Source organism: Numenius arquata, chromosome 10 (genome assembly GCF_964106895.1).
Source record: "Numenius arquata chromosome 10, bNumArq3.hap1.1, whole genome shotgun sequence".
Lineage (NCBI taxonomy): Eukaryota > Metazoa > Chordata > Aves > Charadriiformes > Scolopacidae > Numenius > Numenius arquata.
Genome location: NC_133585.1, coordinates 277,847 through 299,540, shown reverse-complemented (window position 1 = coordinate 299,540; position 21,694 = coordinate 277,847). Strand labels below are relative to the sequence as shown.

The following is a 21,694-nucleotide window of genomic DNA, read 5'->3' as shown; positions in this document are numbered from 1 at the left end:
AGGAAGATAAGGTGAAATGTGTATAGATTCATTAAAAGTGCACAGTCACAATATTATCTAACTGGCATTTCTGAAATTTGATTTTGAGTATCAGCAAATTGCACAGCTGGGTCTCCTGCTGCAGTCACTCAAATGTACACTCAAAGTGTGTGGTGCAACTGGAGTCCAATTGTTATATTCAACATCTTATTCAAAGTCAATATTCTTATTTTTGGATCATCAGCTAGTGTACAGGTTCTGAAACAACCACTGTATCAAGCTTACTCTCTACAGTTGCTTCGGGTTTCTTAAAAAAAGGTATCTTAATTTGGATTTCAAATTGTTAGGAGGAACCAAAAGCTATTAGATGTTGGTAAGTTCTGGGAAAGTTTTATTTATGCTACTGAACTGTGTTTGTTCTACCAGGTGTAGCATTGGGATGAAATTATTTCTAATACTTAGCTGAAAGTGAAATAGTGGCACTGAACAGTGAAAGGTTGCGGCAGCATTTCAATGAATTCCTGATAGACATGCACACTCCTGTCTTAATCTTTCACTGGTTAAGTTTAAAAATAGGTACACAATCTTGCTCACATGCATTCTTGCTGACTTTGAAGACTGAAGCTAATAGTAAACCATATACAAAGGAAGTATTGAGCTAGAAATGATTCCCAAACTCTATGAGGTCAGGACACTGGAACTGATAGAGAAGAAATTTAGTTGTGTATGGCACTTGCAATGCTAATGCTTATAATGGTACTTTTCTGATGTCACAACTGTCTCGTTTGCTCCTCTCCCCATTTATTTATTACATATGGAAAAATTTTTTTTTCTTCATCTAAGGTCTTGTGCCTTTTTTACCATCTTTCTGGGTAGAGAAGTTTTTACAACCGTACCAAACTAGATTCTATACTCTAAGCTCTTTTAACCTGTGCTTTGCACCGTTATCTTGAAATTTGCTGTGCTATAGCTTTCATGTGTCTTTAAATATTATTCAGCTGTCTAAGATGGCAAGAAATACTGTCTCTCATCTATTCTACCATAGTGCTCCAAAATAAGTGTTAACCTAAAACTTATAAGAACCAAGCTCAACAAAATTGAGGTTTCTGCTGGATATATATTTCATATGGCTGGTGTTTAAAAAAAAAAAAAAAAAATCCAAATTGCTGTTAAGTATTTATTGTATCTTATTAGATGTCCTATAATCTAGCTAAAACTCAGGGGTTTTTTAAATCAGTATTTATTTAAATATACAAATTGAGACTAATTTTTTTAAAGACTGAATTTCCATATGGACCTCAGCATGGAAAAAATGAGAAAGTTGGATTCTAGAATAGAAAGAAATTCTATTACTCCAGAAAAATACTTTAATACGTACAATTTTGCTTATAGTTTTATTATTATCTCTTTATAACCATTTAAAAATGTTTTTTAATCAGAGTACTAGCACATAAAATAATAATGGGTACAAATCTTTCATTCTTTTGTGTTGTTGGGTCATTCTATCGAGAAAAGTTTCCAGTACTAGCTGAGCTAGTTTATGTAAGTGTTGCAAGTGGCGTATTCTGCAGCTGCATCTGAGTCATAATGCTGTTTAATTTTGGTGTTTTGCATGAGGTAGAAATGAAATTCTTGGTTTCATTAAGCATCTTCATGCTTTTCAACAAAAGTATCCCTTCCAAAACAAACTTAACACTTTCATCTCTACTAGGTCATCAATTTATGTAGGTGATTGGCTAGTTTAAATGGACACTTGAAAGCAGTAGGAACTATTTCCTTCTGCTCAAAAAGTAAAACCAAAGAGTTGGGTATTAATTGTAAAATTTGAATTGATCTTTTCCATTCGCCAGTGAGACTGTTAGCTTTACTTTTTCTCTAACAAACGTTTCGGTCACCTACTGGATGTGCTCTTTTTCTCACTCCATGTTTTGGCCTTCCTGCCTTGTAACTTCGCTTCCAGTCCAGTGACTGTTGGAGAAGTCTTGATTACTATTAGTTATCTCTCTCTGTATCTACCCAGCTGTTTTTTTCCCATTGATACAGTTAATTCCCTGTGTTGCTTTCTTTTCCCCCTCCCTCTAGCTGGAGGGCTTACTCCGCTGACCTCCAGCCCTGGCCTGACCCAGCCTGCACTGACTCCTCTTTTTGCCCCATGCAGCGTGACTGGCCATTTTCATAGGAGTGGCTGTTTCGGGACATGTTCATTCTCCCTTCCAAGAAGTGTTGTTTTAATCTGTGTTAAACAGATCTATGTTACTATTTTAACTGAATCCTTTTCATAAAAACCTAACTTATTTTTCTACAAACACTGATCCACTCCTCAAATCATTTTCCTATGGTATTTTTGTTGTTGCCTTTTCTGTGAAAAATGGTGTTGACTCTTCCCCTGTACCTCCAACTTTCTGCTTTTCCTCTATCAAAGATGCAGAAGACTTTCAACTGCTATCCTTCTCTGCACCTTCTTCAGATTTCACTTAATCTTGTCTTCTAAGCTCACTTCCTTTTTTTTCTTATTTATCCCTCTCTCCTCTGGCTTTACCCCTTGAAGTAGCATGTTTTAGTCTGTAATCACCTTGAGAAAGTTAGTGACCGACTCCGCTTGCTTTTGCTTGTTTCTTAAGTCATTGTTACGTACACCTTGAAGGTTTTTGAATATGTTCGTTATGTACTTCAGCTTGATTTTTCAGTTCCTCTTAGACATTCCTGTGTGAATGTCTCTTGTGCAAAATTTCAACTGCTCTTTCTGGAATCTTACTAACTTAACCAAATCTCAGAGCTACTTCATTTTTATTTCACCTCTGTCTTTCATAGTAAAACTGTGTGTGTTTTTTCCTTTTAAGTCTCCCCTTCCTCTGGCATCTGTGACTATCCTCTCTTAGGTTTTGTGCAGCTTTTTCTTATGTAGACAGGAAGTCAAATAACCACAAAAATCCTAGTTTAAAAAACAGACAAAGAAAAATGAGATGGCTTTCAAATGACTTGTTAACTTGTTCACCTTTTGGCAATCGAGCCTTCTTGTCTCAAACACTTTTAGCTAACAGCGCTTAGGTGTCTGTTGGCCTTATTCTTACTATCCAAATTTTTAAATGGAGTGAGTGAAAAGATGAGTATCAAAAGCCTCTGATTTTGAAACCACGGAAGGATTTAATTCTAGAAAAGCTTTACATGTCTTGGAGCCTCCAATCCATGTCACAAAGCCGGTGCAGCTATTTCAGGATCGTTTCAGCCTGCCCCTGGCAGCAAAGTCTTCAGCAAATGTGTATTTTTAGAAGCTCTGTCTGTATATGTATTCATTAGTAAAATACTGCAGGTGGTTTATCTAAAGTTTGAAACTTTGCTTGGAAAATAGCCCTTCTTGGCACATGTGTCCCCTCATATCCCAGCAGATATTTGAAACAAAAAATAATCTCGTATAGATTAGAATGGGGATGGAAGGGTTAACCATAAAAGATTCTGATGGAAAGACCAAATTGAAATGGTTCTGTGATATTTGCTTCTCATTTTGGAGTATAAGTTCCTCATGCTCTGCATTGTTGAGGGGAGGCAGTGCAGAAGCTCAGGGGTGAGAAAGGAAGAGTCTATCCTCGTTTTGTACTAGTTGAAGCTTCGTACCTTCTCTGAGGTATGATTAGACTTTGTCCTGTAGGCCTGGAAATTGCGTTTATTTCAAGGTCAACAAAGTAGGTCACTCTTTTTAAAGCATGATCCACTTGACCTTGAGAGGGCATGTGATTAAGTGACTCCTGGGGGAGTGTTGCTTTCAAGTGCGGAACAAGAGAAAGGCTGAAGGATTGTTAGTGCAGCAGAAACGAGCCGATCCTCAGCCTTGCAATATTGAATTACTGGTACTGAGTGTGCGCTCACTCAGTCTGATTGGCAGGGCTGGCCTGGAGCTCTCGGCTGGGAGAGCTGGGGTCACTTCGTTCTTTTTGGGAGTTTCTTGCTGTAAGAGAGATTTGATACCTAGCTCTGAGGTTTCTGGACTTAGATAAATTACCAGCTTATCCATCTATGTTGCATTTTATCTTGAGCCTGGTCTTGGGAGAAGGTTCAGTGTCAGCTCTTACTCTGTTTCAGTCTAGAACTGGTTTATTTTTCTCAGCTTTTCCTACCAGATAGGGAATACCAGATAGGGGTACCCTGCTGTAGGTTCCTGTCTTCCTGTCCTCACAGTCTGGACACTGTGTAACTTCACAAATTGTTTGCCATCTTCATGCTTTGAGATATGAAGAACGTAAATTCATTAAAAAGCAAGTCTAATTTTCTTTTCTCCCAAGACAGGCAGACTTCCTTACCTGCTTTCTCTGCCATCAAGATCAGTTTCAACATTTTTATTCTCTTTCAGCCAATATTCATAAATCCTTTTCTCCTCTCAAAAAGGAGGGGAAAAGAAGAGGAAAAAAAGTACAGTTAAGGAATAGCTAAGCTGCTTCTAGTGAAAGGTGAATTACTGTATATGGCCAAGGGTATGTGGTTGTTCTCTGTGTCAGTCGTAACCAGGCCTTATCTGACAGAAGCGTGCAATATTTTCTAAGATTTTTTTCCTGAACTGTCTTGTTTATTCTCTGAGTTGCCAATAAAATATATTATACACTATAAAAACATGGGAGAGAGTTTTGCTTTAATGAGGAAAGGATATATTTGCAGTATTTTATGACCTGTTGGTATTTAGATACTGCTTCTACCTAATGCTGTAGGGCAAAACTGAATTATCAGAATAGCTATGGGTAGATGCTACTTATTAGTAAAACATTTCTTTCCTACATCAAAGTGTCTCCTGTCTGTGGTGTAATATGTCACTGTTGCAATGTTTATCCGTGTCAAACTATTGCATTACAACACAAATAGAGGCATTCTGATCTATAAAAAATATTTTGATCAGTAGTAACTAGCAGCTGCCTTTGTTCTATTTTTAAATAATTAAATATTTCAGCAGTGTTAGATCATATGCTACGCACATGTGCTACTGACAGGTCATGAAACTGAACCAAAATATAAAATTGAGGAGAGAAATCATATCCCTTGGAAATATTTATTTTAAATTTACTGTTACTGTAGATAACTAATATTTGGGCTTTATTATAAAATAGAATGGAAACAAACTTCGTAATATGGAAGTCTCTAACTTGATATTCAGTTCACTTCAGTGCATGCCACCAGATTTTGTTCAACCCGAATTGTTGATAAGCCTTTTGTAAGCAAAGCAGTAAGTTTGCCCCATGACCCGAGAAAAGTGAAGGTGAATAGATCAAAAATATTTGTGTTTGCAGTCAGCAGCTGAACACAAAGGTCGTGCAAATAGAACAGATGTTGTCATCTCAGTCCGAGAAATGGTGCCACCCAGTTGGAGCTTTTTGCAATGCTTTCGTTAGAAAAAAGAGCATGGTAACAGTGTTTTGCAGTCTGGATGCTCCTCAGACACCTTTCTGTAAATGCACATGAAAACCAGCATGAGCAGACAGATGCGTTTGCACATCTATTTGTGTGTAACATTAGGCCACTCAAGCTAATCCTTTTACAGGAAACATACCCTCTTTCCTTTTCATTTGAAACTCTACTTATTTAAGAAAATACTCTTTAATTCTTCTTGCAGTACAGAATATGACCGTTAAATGGTTCATATTTCTTAAAATAAGCAATTTCTTCAATGATCCTGTAGATTGATCATAGTTCCCAATTTACTGCTGGCATCCAGCACGTCCTTGTCTTTGACCTGCTGAATCTGTTTTGGGCAGGACTGGTGCGGTGGCTTTTGTTTGCTTTGTTCAGTTTAAGGAGTGGTGATACAGATACCAATTTTTCCTTCTCTTTATTTCAATTTTTTCATTGTACTATTGAAGACTGACCTCAGAGAAACCTAAAGCTCTTTTTCTTTTTTCTTTTTTTTTTTTTTTCTTCCTTACTTCTCTACTATTTTGAGGGGTCTAGTATATTTTAGCATAGATTGCTAATGGAAAAGTCTGCTTTCATATTGATTTATTTTATTCCCACCCAACTCACCAATAAGAATACCAGTATTGATCTTTTGAGTACAGTTCAAGAACAACATGTAGAATGGATATGTGTACATATACTTGTCTACCCCTTACACATAAAGCCAAATTTCTTTTTATGTTCATCAAGACTTGCTTTTAAAGTACTAATGTTTTATTCAAGCTAAAAATGTTTGCACTACTTAAATATATGCAAGACCTTTGTGTTTTATTAGAGCAATGTAATTTACTTATGAAGAGTACATTTTGCTCTCATGTATATGCTGTTATAGGTCACTTTCTCTACTGATGGCATATATTTCTTTAGTCAGTGGTAGGAAGAAGGTACTATCAGCAAGCTTTATTACTGATATTCATAGCCCATAATTATACACTTCTGTTCACATTGCCACAATATGTATTGCCCAGTAAAAATATATACATGTAAACACAGTAATAGTTCTTCATATTTCCCTTCTGGCAAGCAATAGTATTTCTGTTCTGGCGAGTATGTTAATGTGTAAAAGAGATGTAAGTCCCAAGTAGGTGTTTAAATTATGGGTGTTAACAAATGGCAGATAGACTTTAAAAAAAAAAAAAAAAAAAAAAAAAAAAAAAAGAGATGGGGGAGGGAAACCCAACAAAAGTCTTCAGGGAGTTAGCTTTTTTTTTTTTTAGTACTTCTTTATGCAGACACTATCTTACACAGTTCTTGCTTTTGAAATTGTTTTGGGCATATATATTGAATTAGTGTAGCATCAGTTTCAGGTATCTGTATTTTGGATGGAAGAGGAAAGATAATCATCTGAGGTCTTCTCAGGTAATGAAGATCAAAGTTCTTATGTATAGACACACATGCTTCATGCTTTTTGGCCATTTGGGAATAATGGAGCAAAGGCTCATGGTTGAGCTGGGGCGTGTGTAAGTGAGTGTTGGGTTGTGCTGTAAACTAGACCCCTGAATACATAAGGGTCAGAATAAAACTCTTGTTTCAGATGTTTGAGGGAATACTAGTCTTCGATTTTTGCACTGTTCTGTGTCTAAACTTTGCTCTACCCTACTTGCCTACCTGTCCACCCAGATAACTATTGCTGTTTTGTAATGCCTTTTGTTGGTACCAACTTTAAAATCAGTTGATAGAAGAGATAAGAATTATAAAGGAGGTATTATTACTAAGGAAGTATAGCAGACCTAGTCCTGTTGCCAGTTTCCTTTGACCTTGCCGCTGGAGTCTCTAGTCATAACTTGTAATTGATATCAACAATGATCTTAAGAACTATGTGAGAGGAAGTTCTCATTCCCAGTGAGCTCAGGACAGGTCAAAAGCAGGCCAGCTTTGCTATTTTCTAGCAAATCTTATGCCAAATACCAATTGTTGAATTGGTACAGGTGGTCGATACTGGTGAAAGCCGTAAAGTATAACAGAGCAAGAAGTTTTACTCAATATATAACCAATGAACATTGTTTCTTGGAATGTTGATTGTAACATGAAAATGATGAGAATAGGTAACTGTAATCTTAAAAATCCTTCACTGAGTGACTGTTCATTTCCAGGGGCTGATGAGGGTTTGTCAAGTTCAAAAAACCATAGAGCCCTTGGGAAGAGAAAATGAATAAAAAGAGAAAATGAATGTAGAAATCTTGTAAAGCAAAGCCAGCAGTTATAGATCTGGAACTAGTTAGTCACTGGTGTTTCTTTCAGACATAGGAAAATAATGATAGTGCTAGCACATATATACAAAGATGAAATCAAAGATCAGTTTTACACTTAGTTGGAAACATATTGTGCTCATAAGCTTGAATATCTGCTAAAAATAGTGGATTTTAAAGTTGAGGTTAAAAGGACTAGACACTGTCAAAGAACTGCAACAGTGGTAAAACTTTCCTGATACCAGTGTTTGTTATTTCTGTTATTTCTGTTTCAAAATCATTACTCTTTTCCACAAAGAATGAGGTGAATTAAATTCCATTTAATATCATTTTATTTCCAATATAATATGGAAGAGAAGATGCACGTAGTTGAGATGTGCTCTAAGAAGGACTTGGGCTTTCTGCCACGACAAGCATGATATTGGACATGCAGCAGAGCACTGAGGCAGTCCAGCTAGAAAAGTCTCTCCAAATGCTGTTAGGAGAGAGAATTTAGGGAACTTAATGACATAAGATATGCAAAAGAGCAGCCTGGGCTATACAAGAATCATTAAATCCTTATTTATATTCTGAAATGCTTAGAGCAAGAACAACTGGATTATTTTATTTTTTTTAATTAGGAATTGAAAAGGCTTACGTAAAAGTGATTATTGTTGCAGCCTAAGTGCAGTAATGTGTGTGTGTTATAAAAGCACAAAATTGAAAATATACTCAGTAGATAGTTATGAAACCAAGACAGGCAAACTGAAAATGGCAGATGTACACTGAATACAAGTACTGGGGCTGTTGTTACAGGAAGGTTTCCTATTTATGACTTCAGTGAACTGCTGGAGTCCATAACTTCTGTGCTCTATCTTCTCTGTGTTTCTGCTTATTGTGCTTAAGATTCTTGAAAAGTAGAAATTTTATCCAGAGATTTTGCTTTAAAACTATAATTAGAAATATGTGCTTTTGTAGACTTTGTAAAGGTTCAGGCAGCATACATGTGCTTTTCTTAAAGTTGATGCTTTTCTGATAGTCATTTCTGTGTTTAACCCAAATACATCCTTGAAAGTACATATTCTTAATTACATTTCACAGTTTCACATTGCACCTTTGAATGAATAAATTTTTAATTTCCTTTTTGTGCTCTCTTGCTGTTCCTTAGATAATTATGTGATTTTGTAATCTGCATATTGCCTCTTTTTTCAATTGAAAAATATGCTTCAAACAGCAAGATATTAAAATGTTGTAGGTAATATGAAAAGCTATATAATTATTGATAACTAATTGTCTGATGATTGGTGCATTGCCAGTCCGTTTTGAATGCTTTTAATACAAGTGTGTTTTGAAAATATTCCATTAATTTTTTTCTATAGAGGATGCACAGAATTACCCTACGCTGTTGCTCAGCTTAGTGTGAGAACGTGTCCTTCTGCTTGCGTTGCTCTGTATTTTCTGCTCCTCTTAAAAGATAGCTGACAAGAACTGTTTAAAAATAGCAGGCCAAGGGCAGGTGACAAAATGTCACGCAAGCAGCACCTGGTCCAGTGACAGCCTGGAGGGAAGAAAAAAACAAACCCAGATGTCACAGATATGATTCTATTTCTGAAGCTGGTCAAACAGCAGAATTTCAGCTTCAGCAATGGAAAAGAGAAGGGCCCATCCAAGCCTCATGCATTCAAATTTTACTCTGGTTTTCATAGCAGTTCTTTTTTTCTATTACAAGTAGTAGTTTACAAGTGTGGATTATTATATACACCTTCCCTCTTTACAAGTTATACGTGTAACCTCATGCTCGTTAATACACTGTTAAGAAAATTGAATTAATGCCAATCTGGCAAAATTTCTGAAGTTTTTTGGCACAAGCTTATACTAACTGAACTAATAGCAGCCTTAATGTTGCTGCAGTGCCAGATTAATGTGAAAATATGTATAGGAGAATTATGTCTGTAATTAGGAAATCTGAAGTAGTAAATGAATATCTGTTTAAGAAGCTCTGCTCAAGGAGTTGGAAAGTAAAAATGGAAATTTTATTTACCGTTCCGCCTCCACTTCTTTCCGGAGGTGCTGTTTGCTTCACCATCTTATTGTAGCGGTACTTTTTTTCTAAAAGAATGAGAAAATTGTAATGTGAAGAAAAGATATATATTTGCTTTTCTTAAATGGCTTGTGACAGTTTCAGAAGTGCACTGAAACTCCATGTTGCGTGTGTTCAGAAAGAATATTAATTACAGCACAGGAGTCTCTGTGACTAGAAGTAGAAGGCTTTAACTTATTGTTAGGAACGAAAAATGATGGAGAAGATTGGCTTTAGTTCTGCTTTGTTAAAGCATATTTGCTAAAACATGGTTTTGCGGAAGTACAGGAACTTAACGGTGATACTGGCTCTTCAGTATAGAGAGTGGTCTTGAGCTCCCGTATGTGGGTGCCAATGTAGCGAGAATGGTGAACTGCCTCCTCCTGTGCCCCCCCCAGCCTAACCACAAAGCTGGAGATAGGAGAGCGTATGAAATGGATTGCAATGCTTGTAAGTAACTTGTTACTTACATTACTTTGTTGGAATACGTTTTTATGTGCCTACAAACATCCTTTTATATCTTTTTCCAGTCGAGGACTACTGTCAATTACAGCTTTCAAATTGTTTTAGGGTGGTTTAATTAAATCCTGTTACAAAGTTTTTTCAGGGTAAGTTTTTAATACTTCAGCTCAGTTAAATAGTACCTAAAACTAATCTGAACAGTAGTAGAGTTGGCTCATTTCTTGTTTTGGTAGTAAAAGTAGGCTAAGTCTCCTTTGAAACTAAGTATCCATGTGTGAATATGTTCCCAGTTCCAGTTCCTGAAGTCATCAGAGATCTTAAGCCAACGTTTCAATTGTTAACTCTCACCTAAGAAAAACAGTGGTATTTTACCTCTCTCTGTCTTCCTGGAAACTGGCACTAGCAGAGTTCATTTGAATTTCATGGCAAAGCTTTTGTATGTGATGGTCCCATATTATAGGTCAAGACTAAGTATTTTTCAAAGTACTCCATGAGAACAGTGCTCCCTCCAACCCGGCATCTTATCTCAAATAGTAACCAATAGCAGATTCTTAGGGACGAATAAAAAACCAGTGTAAGCACTCTGTCTCCAATGATCTGTTAATTCGAGAGCTTCTGGTGTCACACGTACTATGGAAAATAGTGATTTATTTTTACCAATTAAGTGGAGTTTTTGTAATGCTGTATTTATTATTTAAAGCCTATTATAAATGGCAAGGTTGAACTTTGTTGCCTTATTTTGAAAGGGTAAATGTAATACTTTCCTAGTACAGACAAAGGGATGTATTCAGAAATAATTATTTCATTGTTTATTTTGTGATTCGCAGTATTTTAAGTACATAACACTACAGGTACTACAGTGCTAGATTATCTTAAATGTGTATTCACAGGAAGTTGTCTTCAGTAGATGGAAGATTCAGCTACCCTGACTGTTCATCCCCTTTAGCAATTTTTCATATTAATGCATTCAGTTCTGAAATAAAAACACTTAAAATAGCTTTTATTTGCATTGCAGGGCGTATGGGAATAAATTTCCATCATCCAGGAACAGACAATATTATGGCTCTTAATAGTAAGTAGTTAATATCTAGTGACTAATATTGTCGTGTTGAATATTATTTCTTACATTTACTGTGTACGTAGCTGTACAGTCATAAATATGTGTAATAATATTTGCATAGAAATTTATGTGCACTGTCTTAAAATTATTTTCATAAATCAGTTATCTCTGATTTTATTGATAGAATTGGTGATTCTTTATGTTAGCTTTGTAACAGCTTTATTTGTTCCACTGGAAGCTTCATAATGTCTGCTTATAGCTAACATTGCAAAACAATCTCTGTTGTTCCCTCTTTTGTAGGGGTGTGTGCTAAATCAGTAACTTCGATTTCTGAGATCTCTCCAGACATATTTCTTCTTGTTGGGATGAGTTGTTACAAGTTTTGCATGCAGTTACATTGACTGATGGAGTTTACTTTGTTGGTTTCCCTAAAACATTATGTAAACAGGACTGGAGAGAGTGTTAGACATCTAAATGATGAGGGAAAAGTGTGGGGCTGAACTTCACTGAAAAATTACTGCTTTTGTTTGTGTTGGAAAAAAAAAATAAAATCCAATGATGGACATATGCATTAAAAAACCTGCCAGAATGTATCTGGAAGCTCTAAAGACAGCCTTGTATCACATAGTGGAGGGGGGGGGCGTTAGGCACCACCAAGCATAATGCAGAACTGAACTATGCAAAGCAAAGCATAGTTTTTGTCCGTCTAATCCTAAGAAATGCTAACTATTTTGAAGTGTTCAGTTTTGCTTACAATGTTTTATTAGAGGTGTTAGGGTTAATTTACTAACTTCTCTAAAAATTTTTGCCTTTGCACTGTCTGTATAAGTTATACTGTATATAGTTGAAAACTGCATTCTCTTTGTGTAGTACCAAACAGAATTAAAAAATAATTTGTAATTGCAAAGAACTGAAAATTTGTACCAGATGAGATGCAAGGGTTTTACCATTTGGCTTTAAATGCCAGCTTTTGGAACCCATTAGACTTTGCTTGCGCTTCTTTTCTTACTTTTACACTGCTAATGGTGAGGTGATATTTAGCAGAGTTTCTGTTGTCATAGTTAGCATATGTACCCCATTTTCTTATGAATGGGAAATCAAGTCATTAACTGGGAGAAATGCTCCCTTTAAATATTTTATTAAAAGAGGAATGTTCATGTGAGTGTGCGTGTGTGTAAATAAGTTGTACAAAATACAGTCTGCTGCTGTTTGACATGAATTCTGGTCTCAGAATGTGTTTGTTGTTCTAACATGGCCATTTCAATGATGTGATTGCAATAGTAATCAGATGGGAGATTATGTTCTAATTTTGAGTTATTTTTTAAAAAATGACAGTTACTATGGAATATATAGTAGTATTTTTTACAGTCTTACAGAGTTTTTTAAAAGATGGGAACGAAAAACTGATACAAAAAGCTATACTATATACTGTACTGTGTCAAATCAGGGTTATTTCATTTTGCAATTTATGCAAAATAGTAGTGATTGTTCTTTTGAATGAAATACAGCGCAAATCAAAAGTCTGGGTAGATTTCCATATATTTTCCCTCTCCTGCATCTCTTCTCCCATTCTTTGCTAGGCAAAGACACCATTTAGAACTATGTCATTCCCGTGTGATCCTTTACCTTTGCCATGGGAAATATAGCAAGGAAAGTTAGTCCAAGAAGAAATACTCTTTCCTGTGCTGGAATGATTGTGGTTTGGGTTTAAAAAATGACATAAGTAAAATAAAATAAAAATTCCCCAAAGATACGTTTCATCACAGTAATTTTTGGAACAATTTGGAGAACTTATGTAGCTTCTTTAAATCATAATACTTGTCATATCTATATATAATTCCTGTGAAACCAAACACTGCTGAATCTGCAAATCCAACCTTCACATTCTATTTATAGTTGTTGCTACATAAGCATTTTTCTCTTTTCTTGTGAAGACACAGTAATAATCTTTAAGATTTATTACTCAAAGCTCAATTTCTTACTAACAGGGTATTCAGTCTTTTGAAGCTGCAAGACAACACAGGCTCACGCCAACAGCAAGGCAAAGCTTTACTGCAGGCGCTGGAGGGAGGAGGGAACCTTTCTGAGGGGTGTTCATCTCTCTAGCTCCTTCTCATCCCTTATGGCCACACTTTCGACTGTACTTCAGCTGGTCTTCTTATTTATTGATTACAGCTTTTGGAAACTGGGGGCTTTCCTGACTGACTGACTGGAGCTACTGTCAAATGTTGAAGGGATTGTTTGGTTTGAGGGAAGGTGTTACGGGCTTCGTTTAGCGGGGTTTAGTTAGATCACACTGCCACCGTTTTGTTCATCGTTGTGCAAAGATATAAATCATCATCACCCCAAAGCACCGAGTTCTGAAATAATAAAATTAGTGAGATAGAAAACATTACTTTTAAATGCATTATTATTATGAATCTCGTCATTAATGGCATTATGCTTGTGTACATACACAAACTGTTGCATGTGTGTATAAGCATGTTTATATCGTAGAGGCGCTTGAGGTTCTCTATCAGAATTAGGCTTCTACTGGGGAATGCAGTGTTCAAATTCAAAGAGATCTGAACATAATCCTAAAGAGCATTTAAAAAAAAGGAAAATGCAAATATTTAGATTTGAAACATTGTGCAGAGGAAAAAAGCGATAGCTTTTGTCTCTACTAGCTCTAATTGAAATAGTGTTTTTAATGAAGTAGTGACATCTGTTTGTTAACTTTTTAGTAATGTCATTCATACTGAGCTAAACAGGAGAACACTTTTTTATAGACTTTCGTCTACAGGACATTATTAAATACAATAGATACTGTAATTTCTAGGGGAAATATGGCATAAATTGAATTATTGATTATTTGTGTAAATTCATGTATGAACTTGAAGAGAAACCTCTGATGATACTTTTAGTAGATGTTTGCGATACTAATTATAAGGTCTGATTATAATACTAAGCAAAACCTTAAAAAAAAAAAAAAACATTTTGCTTTGCCAAAATTAACTCAAAGGTGTCCTCTATCCCCTTCTCTTGCTCATATTCACTCCCGTTTGCTTCTGTTTGGGGGATACTGGACATTCGCTTGAGTTACTATGTCCTCCTTTCTAATTAGTTATATAAATAGGACTAAATGATCACCATGAATACAGAGTCACCTACTTGCTAGGTAGTGAGCTGTCTTTAATGCTTCTTATGAAGTCCAGAAAGCTCACAATAAACTTCAGTGGGACGGAAGTACAGCAGATGAAAAAGGGGCCAGGGAACAAACGGGGCGGGGGGGCTAATGATTCTAAGGAGGCACCAAACTGTATTGCTGGGACCCCAAATGAACTTCTGTAAAGAGTTTAGACTAGAGGTAGTTAAACCAACAAATGAGAAAAACCCCTTTGTGAAATGCTGGATTTTTGCTTTTCCTAAAGCTCCTCTTTACAGTGACTTTTCACTGCTGTTGGGCTTCAAATGTTCCATCTGCTTCTAATGTTCATTCTTGTCTCATGTGAAAATGTGTCATCTGTGAAGTCTGGTACTGTTTGCTCTCCATCTGATTGTCTTTTCTTCTTTCCAATGGTGTCATTTAGTTCTGTTTGTTCTGAATAAAATAATTTGAAAAATACATTAAGGCAAGGGTTTGGGGCACCCTTTTATATTTGTGTAGAGATTTTGGTTTTGTTTCATTAATATAGAAAATAATTATGTGGAGAAGTCGTCATGCCATGACGGAAAATGTAACGGCAGCAAAATAATTTAATTTTTTTATTTTCATGCTTCTATTGGTTTTAAAATTGCCTTGTCTCTGTAAGAGCTATTGTACTTGGCTCTTCCTATATTCTCATGTATTGTTTTCAAACACATACAGTGTTTAGATATAACCAAGTTGCATATAGCATTTTATATTTAAATCTTCTGCCAATACTATTGGTATACCTTGAAATGAACCACTCTGAATAGAACATTTATTTAATTATTTTTCTCTTGCGTAATCTTGGGTTGGCAGTTTAATAGCTAATAAAAGCTTGGGTTTTGTAGTGATAATTTCACTGAATTTCACAGAATTTTTAGAGTTGGAAGGGACCATAAAGATCATCTAGTCCAACTCCCCTGCCGAAGCAGGATTGCCCAGAGCATGTCAGAGCATGTTACTCAGGACTGCATCCAGGCGGGTCTTGAAAATCTCCAAAGAAGGGGACTCCACAACGTCCCTGGGCAGCCTGTTCCAGGGCTCTGGCACCCTCACCGTAAAGAAGTTTCTTCTCATATTTGAGTGGAACCTCCTATGTTCCAGCTTGTGCCCGTTGCCCCTCGTCCTCTCACTGGCAACCACTGAAAAGAGTCTGGCTCCCTCCTACTTCAACCCACCCTTGAGATACTTATAGGCATTAATAAGGTCTCCCCTCAGCCTTCTCTTCTCCAGGCTAAAGAGTCCCAGCTCTCTCAGCCTTTCTTCATAAGGGAGATGCTCCAATCCTTGAATCATCCTCGTTGCCCTTCGCTGGACTCTTTCCAGTAGTTCCCTATCCCTCTTGAATTGGGGAGCCCAGAACTGGATGCAGTATTCCAGTTGTGGCCTCACCAGTGCAGAGTAGAGGGGGAGAATGACTTCCCTGAACCTCCTAGCCACATTCTTCCTTATGCAGCCCAAGATTCCATTGGCCTTCCTGGCCACAAGAGCACACTGCTTGCTCATTGTCATTTTGCTGTCTACCAGGACCCCCAGATCTTTCTCTTCAGAACTTGACTCCAGCAGGTCCACACCTAACCTGTATTGGTGCCTAACATTCTTCTTCCCCAGGTGCAGGACCCTACACTTTCCCCTGTTGAACCTCATGAGGTTCTTCCTTGCCCAGCTCTCCAGCCTGTCCAGGTCTCACTGGATGGCAGCACGGCCCTCTGGGGTGTCAGCCACCCCTCCCAGTTTGGTATCGTCAGCAAACTTGCTGAGGATACACTCAGTCCCCTCGTCCAGGTCACTGATGAATATTCTAGGAAAATGTGCGGCTAAATTTCAAGAGGCATCAATCTCTTCTAATAGTTTGGTAGCTGCCTATAGGAATTTGCTGAGCTCTTTAGCCCGATTGCCAACTTGGGTTACTAATGTGTTATTAGCTAATTAACATATAAGGAATAATATGAAGGAATAGAAGACACTGAGAGAGTTAATAAGGTTTGCAAAACTAGACCTGATTCAAATGTGAAGACATCATAGTTTATTTAACTGGAAGGAAAAAATGAATGATGTAAAGTGTGACATAGCGAAGGCAGGGGGGTTCATAAGAGTCCCAGACAGTGCGAACTGTCACTTCATACACAACCTCTTTAAGTTTTGCAGAACAATCTGTACAAACAGTTAGCATTGATGCTGCGTTGGGGACTGTGAGGCAGGCTAGCTGATATCTCAAAGTCCCTTCTATACCTGTTTAATTAAAAAAAAAAGGGAGGGGGGGGAGGGAAGGAAGGCAGTGGAGTGGTAAAACATGCTTTTTCCTCTTTCTTCCCCTCAATTTTTTTATATTAGCATCTGCACTTTCTGAGATCACTTGGCCATTACTGAAAGCAGTATCTTTTATCAGTGACTGCTAAAGTCTTTTTCTAGCAGAGGGAGATTTCTTAAATTTTCTTCCTTTTAATCCAAGTTTGTAGCTCTTTACTACCTTTGTGGGTTTTTTTCCCACCATTTTTCCTGCCTCACAACCTCACCAATGTGCCTGCCTTTCATCTGTGTGATCCTCTTTATTGTGGGTGAGTGCCATCTGTTTTCTGTGGAATTTTAAGAACAAGATTTGCCAAGCTATTCCACAAGCATTTTATATGATGCTAGAAGAGATGAGACTACAGTCCAGAATTAGGTTTGGTACACTGGAAGCAATATGAAGGAAGTTCCTAGCAATCTGGCTGTTAGAAATATGAGTTTTATCATTAATCTATTTTTTAAACTGAAACAAAGAGATGAGAATAGATAAGCCTTCCCTCCTGCGCAGATGCTTGGCTGCTCAATATGCCTAAGGAAGGAAGACCTAAGCTGCTTAAACAATAGTTTTGAGTATCAAATGCAGTTCATATGTTTGATCAAGTGTTTGAGGTCCAATGTGTGGGCCTTAACTGCATATAGCTTGCATGGAGATCGTATTTTTCTAATGGTGGGATTCAATTGCATGTGTATGTCAGCGTATGTGATCAGGGGGTTTGTTTTAATGCTTGCATTGCCAGCATTGGGAAAAAGTGAACCAGAATGGACTGTTGAGGCTGATAACACCAAATTATTGCAGCACCTATCTGCGCATCCAGCCCATCAGTGGAAACTGAGAAACACCTTTAGAACCACTCTTAGATGAGCAGTAATTCATCCCAAATCCAAATTATTTGGATTATGTTTTCTTTCCAAGACCTCTTTAAAAAGACTGGAGGGTTGAAGTCTTGTTCTTTGTGAACAGCTTTTCTAGCCATAGAAAAAGGGGAAGAAAGAACATTATTTTCTTAAACAAGCTGATCTGTTGCATTGCTCATCATGAGAAATAACCCCTAAATCTCAACTATTGAAACATGCTAAAGTAAAAATAATTGCAAATGCTATCCCTGAAAAAGTGGGGTGAGCATTCTGCAAATAACAGATTAATATATAGAAAACTTTCTTTGGAGGCAAATAGATTTCTGTGCGCATAAAGCTCAGTACAAACATATGTGTGGCAAGGAACCCAAAAGTTAATATAGTGAACCAAGTTTGTTTATTCTCCCAAACATAATTCTTCTTTTTTCCCCATACTCTTATGCACATGATTTACTGACTTTTGTCACGTCGTGTTAATTTATCAGCTTGCTTCTTATCTAGATAAACCCCCAGAAATTGTTATTCAAGAAATAGTGTATGAATAGTAAATTGATGCTTGTTCAAGCATTGGCCTTATCTTTGTATGCGAATTGTTCTTGTTAACCTTGGCTCCTATTTTACTTAGTAAAAATGTTGAACATATTCTAAACTACATTTATGTGCATATAATTTTTTTACTTTGATTGCTACAAATTGTTACTCAAACTGCTTCCACTTTAGCTACTGTCTTTCATAGAGCTCCAACTGTATGAAAATCCCCCTTTTAATTAAAGTTCCTTACCTAGCTCTAACTCAGTGATTTTAATTTTCTTGAATGCTTTGACAGTTTGTTAGATAACCTTGACGATTCAGACAGAGTAGCATGGGCTGACAGAGTGATCAAAGAGAAAACTTTTGATTTTTCTTGCTGGAATTACAACTATGATTTTTCCATATGGGTAATTTGAGGCAGGTTGCTGAATGGTAGATACTTTTAAATCGCAAAGATGTAGATAAACTTTCTGTGTAGATTATAGCAAATGAATTGACTGAAGCGCACAAAGTCAGGAATGTTTCCCAAAGGAACTTTGGATATGTGGCCCAAAGTTTAAAAGAAGTCTAGTACTTTGTAGATACAATATTAATATGCCTCATTTCAGAATTTTATTATCACCCAAAGGAAATCTTCGAATCAGTTCATAGAAATTCTATGTTGCATGTACTTCTTGCATCTGTGTTTCTTGTTATATGCATACAAATCATTGATCTCAGTCTATGTATTTCAATAACATAAAAATAGAGTTCCTAGATTATTCTGTTCATTTGCTTTTTGTTACTTTAGCAAACAAGTTCTTCAGTGAGTTCAAGGTGTGTGCTACAGAGATAGTGTTATAGCAAAGATATTTTGCATAATTATACTTGATTCTATCACCTTCTCACAGTTCATTAATTAATTTTCACTGGTATTGTAATTCACTTGTAAACTTCCAGATCTATAAGAACTTCAAGACCCACTATTCAAAAGGAAAACCTTGACATATTTTCCTTTCTGATCTTAGAAAATTATTGGACAACTCATAGTGTCCTAAAGCAAGTACTACTCTGAACTGCTGACTGCTTCAAGATTACAAATGAGTTTTCCAAGTTAGAAATGAGGTTCCAGCTAGCCTTCTATTTAGTCTTTCTAGTCCCAAAATTTCAAATCAGGACATGTTCACTCTTTTTTTTTATTTTCATAGATATAATGCCACTTCAAGTCAATTTAAGAACTATCTTTAAGATTTCCTTGAGGTGTGTATCTTTTGATATTGTGGACACATTATTGCATGAACAAGATACGTACCAACAGAAGAAAATTTCAGAATACTTTCTATTACATCTTCCATAAAATGTGATAGTACAAATAAATGGTGTTGCTTATTTCTGTATTTGAAATTATCTGATCAGAATAACTTAGCTATGATATGGAAAGAGCGTAGATCTAGTTCTTTGGAGTTAATGTTTTCTGGATTCACAGATTTATTATTACCTTCAAATGCTAACTATTTGATGCATATAAAATGTGTGGACCCAATCTCATAATAAAGCAATGGAAAAAAAAATCAGAGGTCTCACAGAGATCATGTCAGTAACTTGTAAGTCACTGTTTTATTTGGCATATAAGATCTCATGGTTTAGACATTTTAGTACATCTAAAATAAAGAAAAAATTTTAAGGGCTCTGCCTAACCAGTAAAATTATTTTCATGGTCCAACATAATTTAATAACATGAGAATAAATGTATTTTCAGTTTCTTAATTTTGCAGAGTTCTTCCAGTAAGGAGTATCATGCAGTCTTTGGGCTCTAGCACAAATGAGTCTGTCCATGCCTCTGCTGAAGTCTGTGAAGAGGGTCTTTCACACCTTGTCAGTTTTATGTTGCTGTTAGAATCCGGTTTAAAAGACAAGTCAACAAATTAATTTGGCAATATTATCTCCTATATGAACATAATGGAAGTACATCGGCTTGTCTGTAGACTTCAGTTGTCAGACTTTTAATAAGGTTTATGCATTTGAAAAGGTTCTCCAGAAAGTTCTCTCTCGCAAGTTATTAATTAAGCCATAATGAAGCTGCTGAAAGCTTTTGATCTGCTTGATGTAGGTGAATAATACTCAAGTTCTATACAGAACACTTTCTTGATGGTAGTGATAGTAACATGTTGAATAAATACCAGCATGTAATTGATAGGCTTCATTAAAAAAATATGTTTTAAGAAGATGATGGCGTTTCAGTCAAGCTTGTTATTTGCTCTACTGACTTTCTCCCTTGTGTAGTTAGCTGTCTTCCCAGGGGAACTTTTCCCGACAGTTTCTGATCAATAAAAATCGAACCCTTAGCTAGAGATTAAGTTATTAGAGTGGATACTCATTGTTTCACATGACTAACAGCTGTTGTCTCCAGGAGATGAAGTAACATGATTTTTGTTTTCGCAAGTGTTTCTTAACTTCAAAGGCTTGGTTCACAGGGATATTGAACTATAAGTTATTATTATGCCTTCTTGTACTTATGCATTGTGTCAGCGTTTAATTGAATCATGTCAGATGATGCACGTTTCTAGGTTGAGCTTCTGTGTACTCTTCACTGATACCTGTTTTTCCCAAGCGCCACCGATTTTCATTTTCTGTTGTCCTATGACTGAAGTGTATTGTGAGCAGTGCCTACTGCAAGCCTTATACGAGTACAGCCAGCCCAGTTACAGGTGGGATTTGAGGCCGGAATAGTAAACCAATATAAGCCCTAAAGCATGCATCGTTTTTTGGGGAAAAGTGTTCTTATAGCCTTCCTATGGAATAATTCTATTCCATAGAAATAAATTAAACCAGTGACAGCACATAACTGGGTTTTTGAACTTTTACTCTTTGCAGCCTTGGGTAAAGCTAATGAGGCTGATAACGAACATCAGTTTCACTGTTCTGTTTCAGTTTTCTCTGTCTCCTTTGGAAGCTTAATTTTTCTTTTTCAGTTAGCCATGCTTTTTCCTTATTTTGTATTATCAGAATAGCTAACCACTAGAATACAGTTTTCTCTGGATCTTATAATTGTTCCTTCTTATAGTTTGTCTCTACTGTGACCGAGTTTGCAAGAGATTAAAGAAGCTGAAATGCCTCGTGAATGCAGAACTGCTGTTCACCATGTTCCACAGAGCTAGAACTCACAGGGCAATTGGTGAAACTTCCCATAGATCCCTTTAAAACCTACAAAAGGAAGTGCTTCTGTAGTTTACTTTTGGAACTGGCTGCCACAGGAATTTGTGGAAGTAGATAGTATCAGCAGGTTCAAAAAAGCATCCAACATTCTTAACAAAAGGCCTTTAAGCAGGTATTGGAAGCAGGTGAGAGTGAGCCTCCTAATGTGTTTCATCCAATGTCTATGAATGCTAAGGTAATACAGAGATACAGACCACTGAGAGCGACCACTCTAATGTGCCCTTTCTAGTGTCACTGTTGAAGACTGAATACTTGTCTGCTTGTCGGGATGGTTCATTCGTCTCACCTAGCAGGGCATTGCATATGAGCTCTTGCGGGTATTCTAGCTGAGCTAGATGGTTCATGTCTATGTTTTAACATATACTAAGTTTATACGAATGTGTTTTAGTCCAGGTCCTTTCTTTTCTGTAGGTTTTCATTTGGTTTCATCTCTTTCAAATAAATTGCAGAACACCTGCCTTACTAATAATAAT

At 36.6% G+C, this 21,694-nt stretch overlaps 1 protein-coding gene across 3 annotated transcripts in view; it reads left to right on the top strand.

Moving 5' to 3' along the window:
• CPEB3 (cytoplasmic polyadenylation element binding protein 3) overlaps nt 1-21,694 on the top strand; it is an 86,523-nt gene that overhangs the window by 26,424 nt on the left and 38,405 nt on the right. For all 3 annotated transcript variants that reach the window (XM_074154226.1, XM_074154228.1, XM_074154227.1), the window contains one exon: nt 11,138-11,194. In XM_074154226.1, the coding sequence (XP_074010327.1) occupies nt 11,138-11,194 (57 nt within the window). The remainder of the gene's footprint in view (nt 1-11,137; nt 11,195-21,694) is intronic.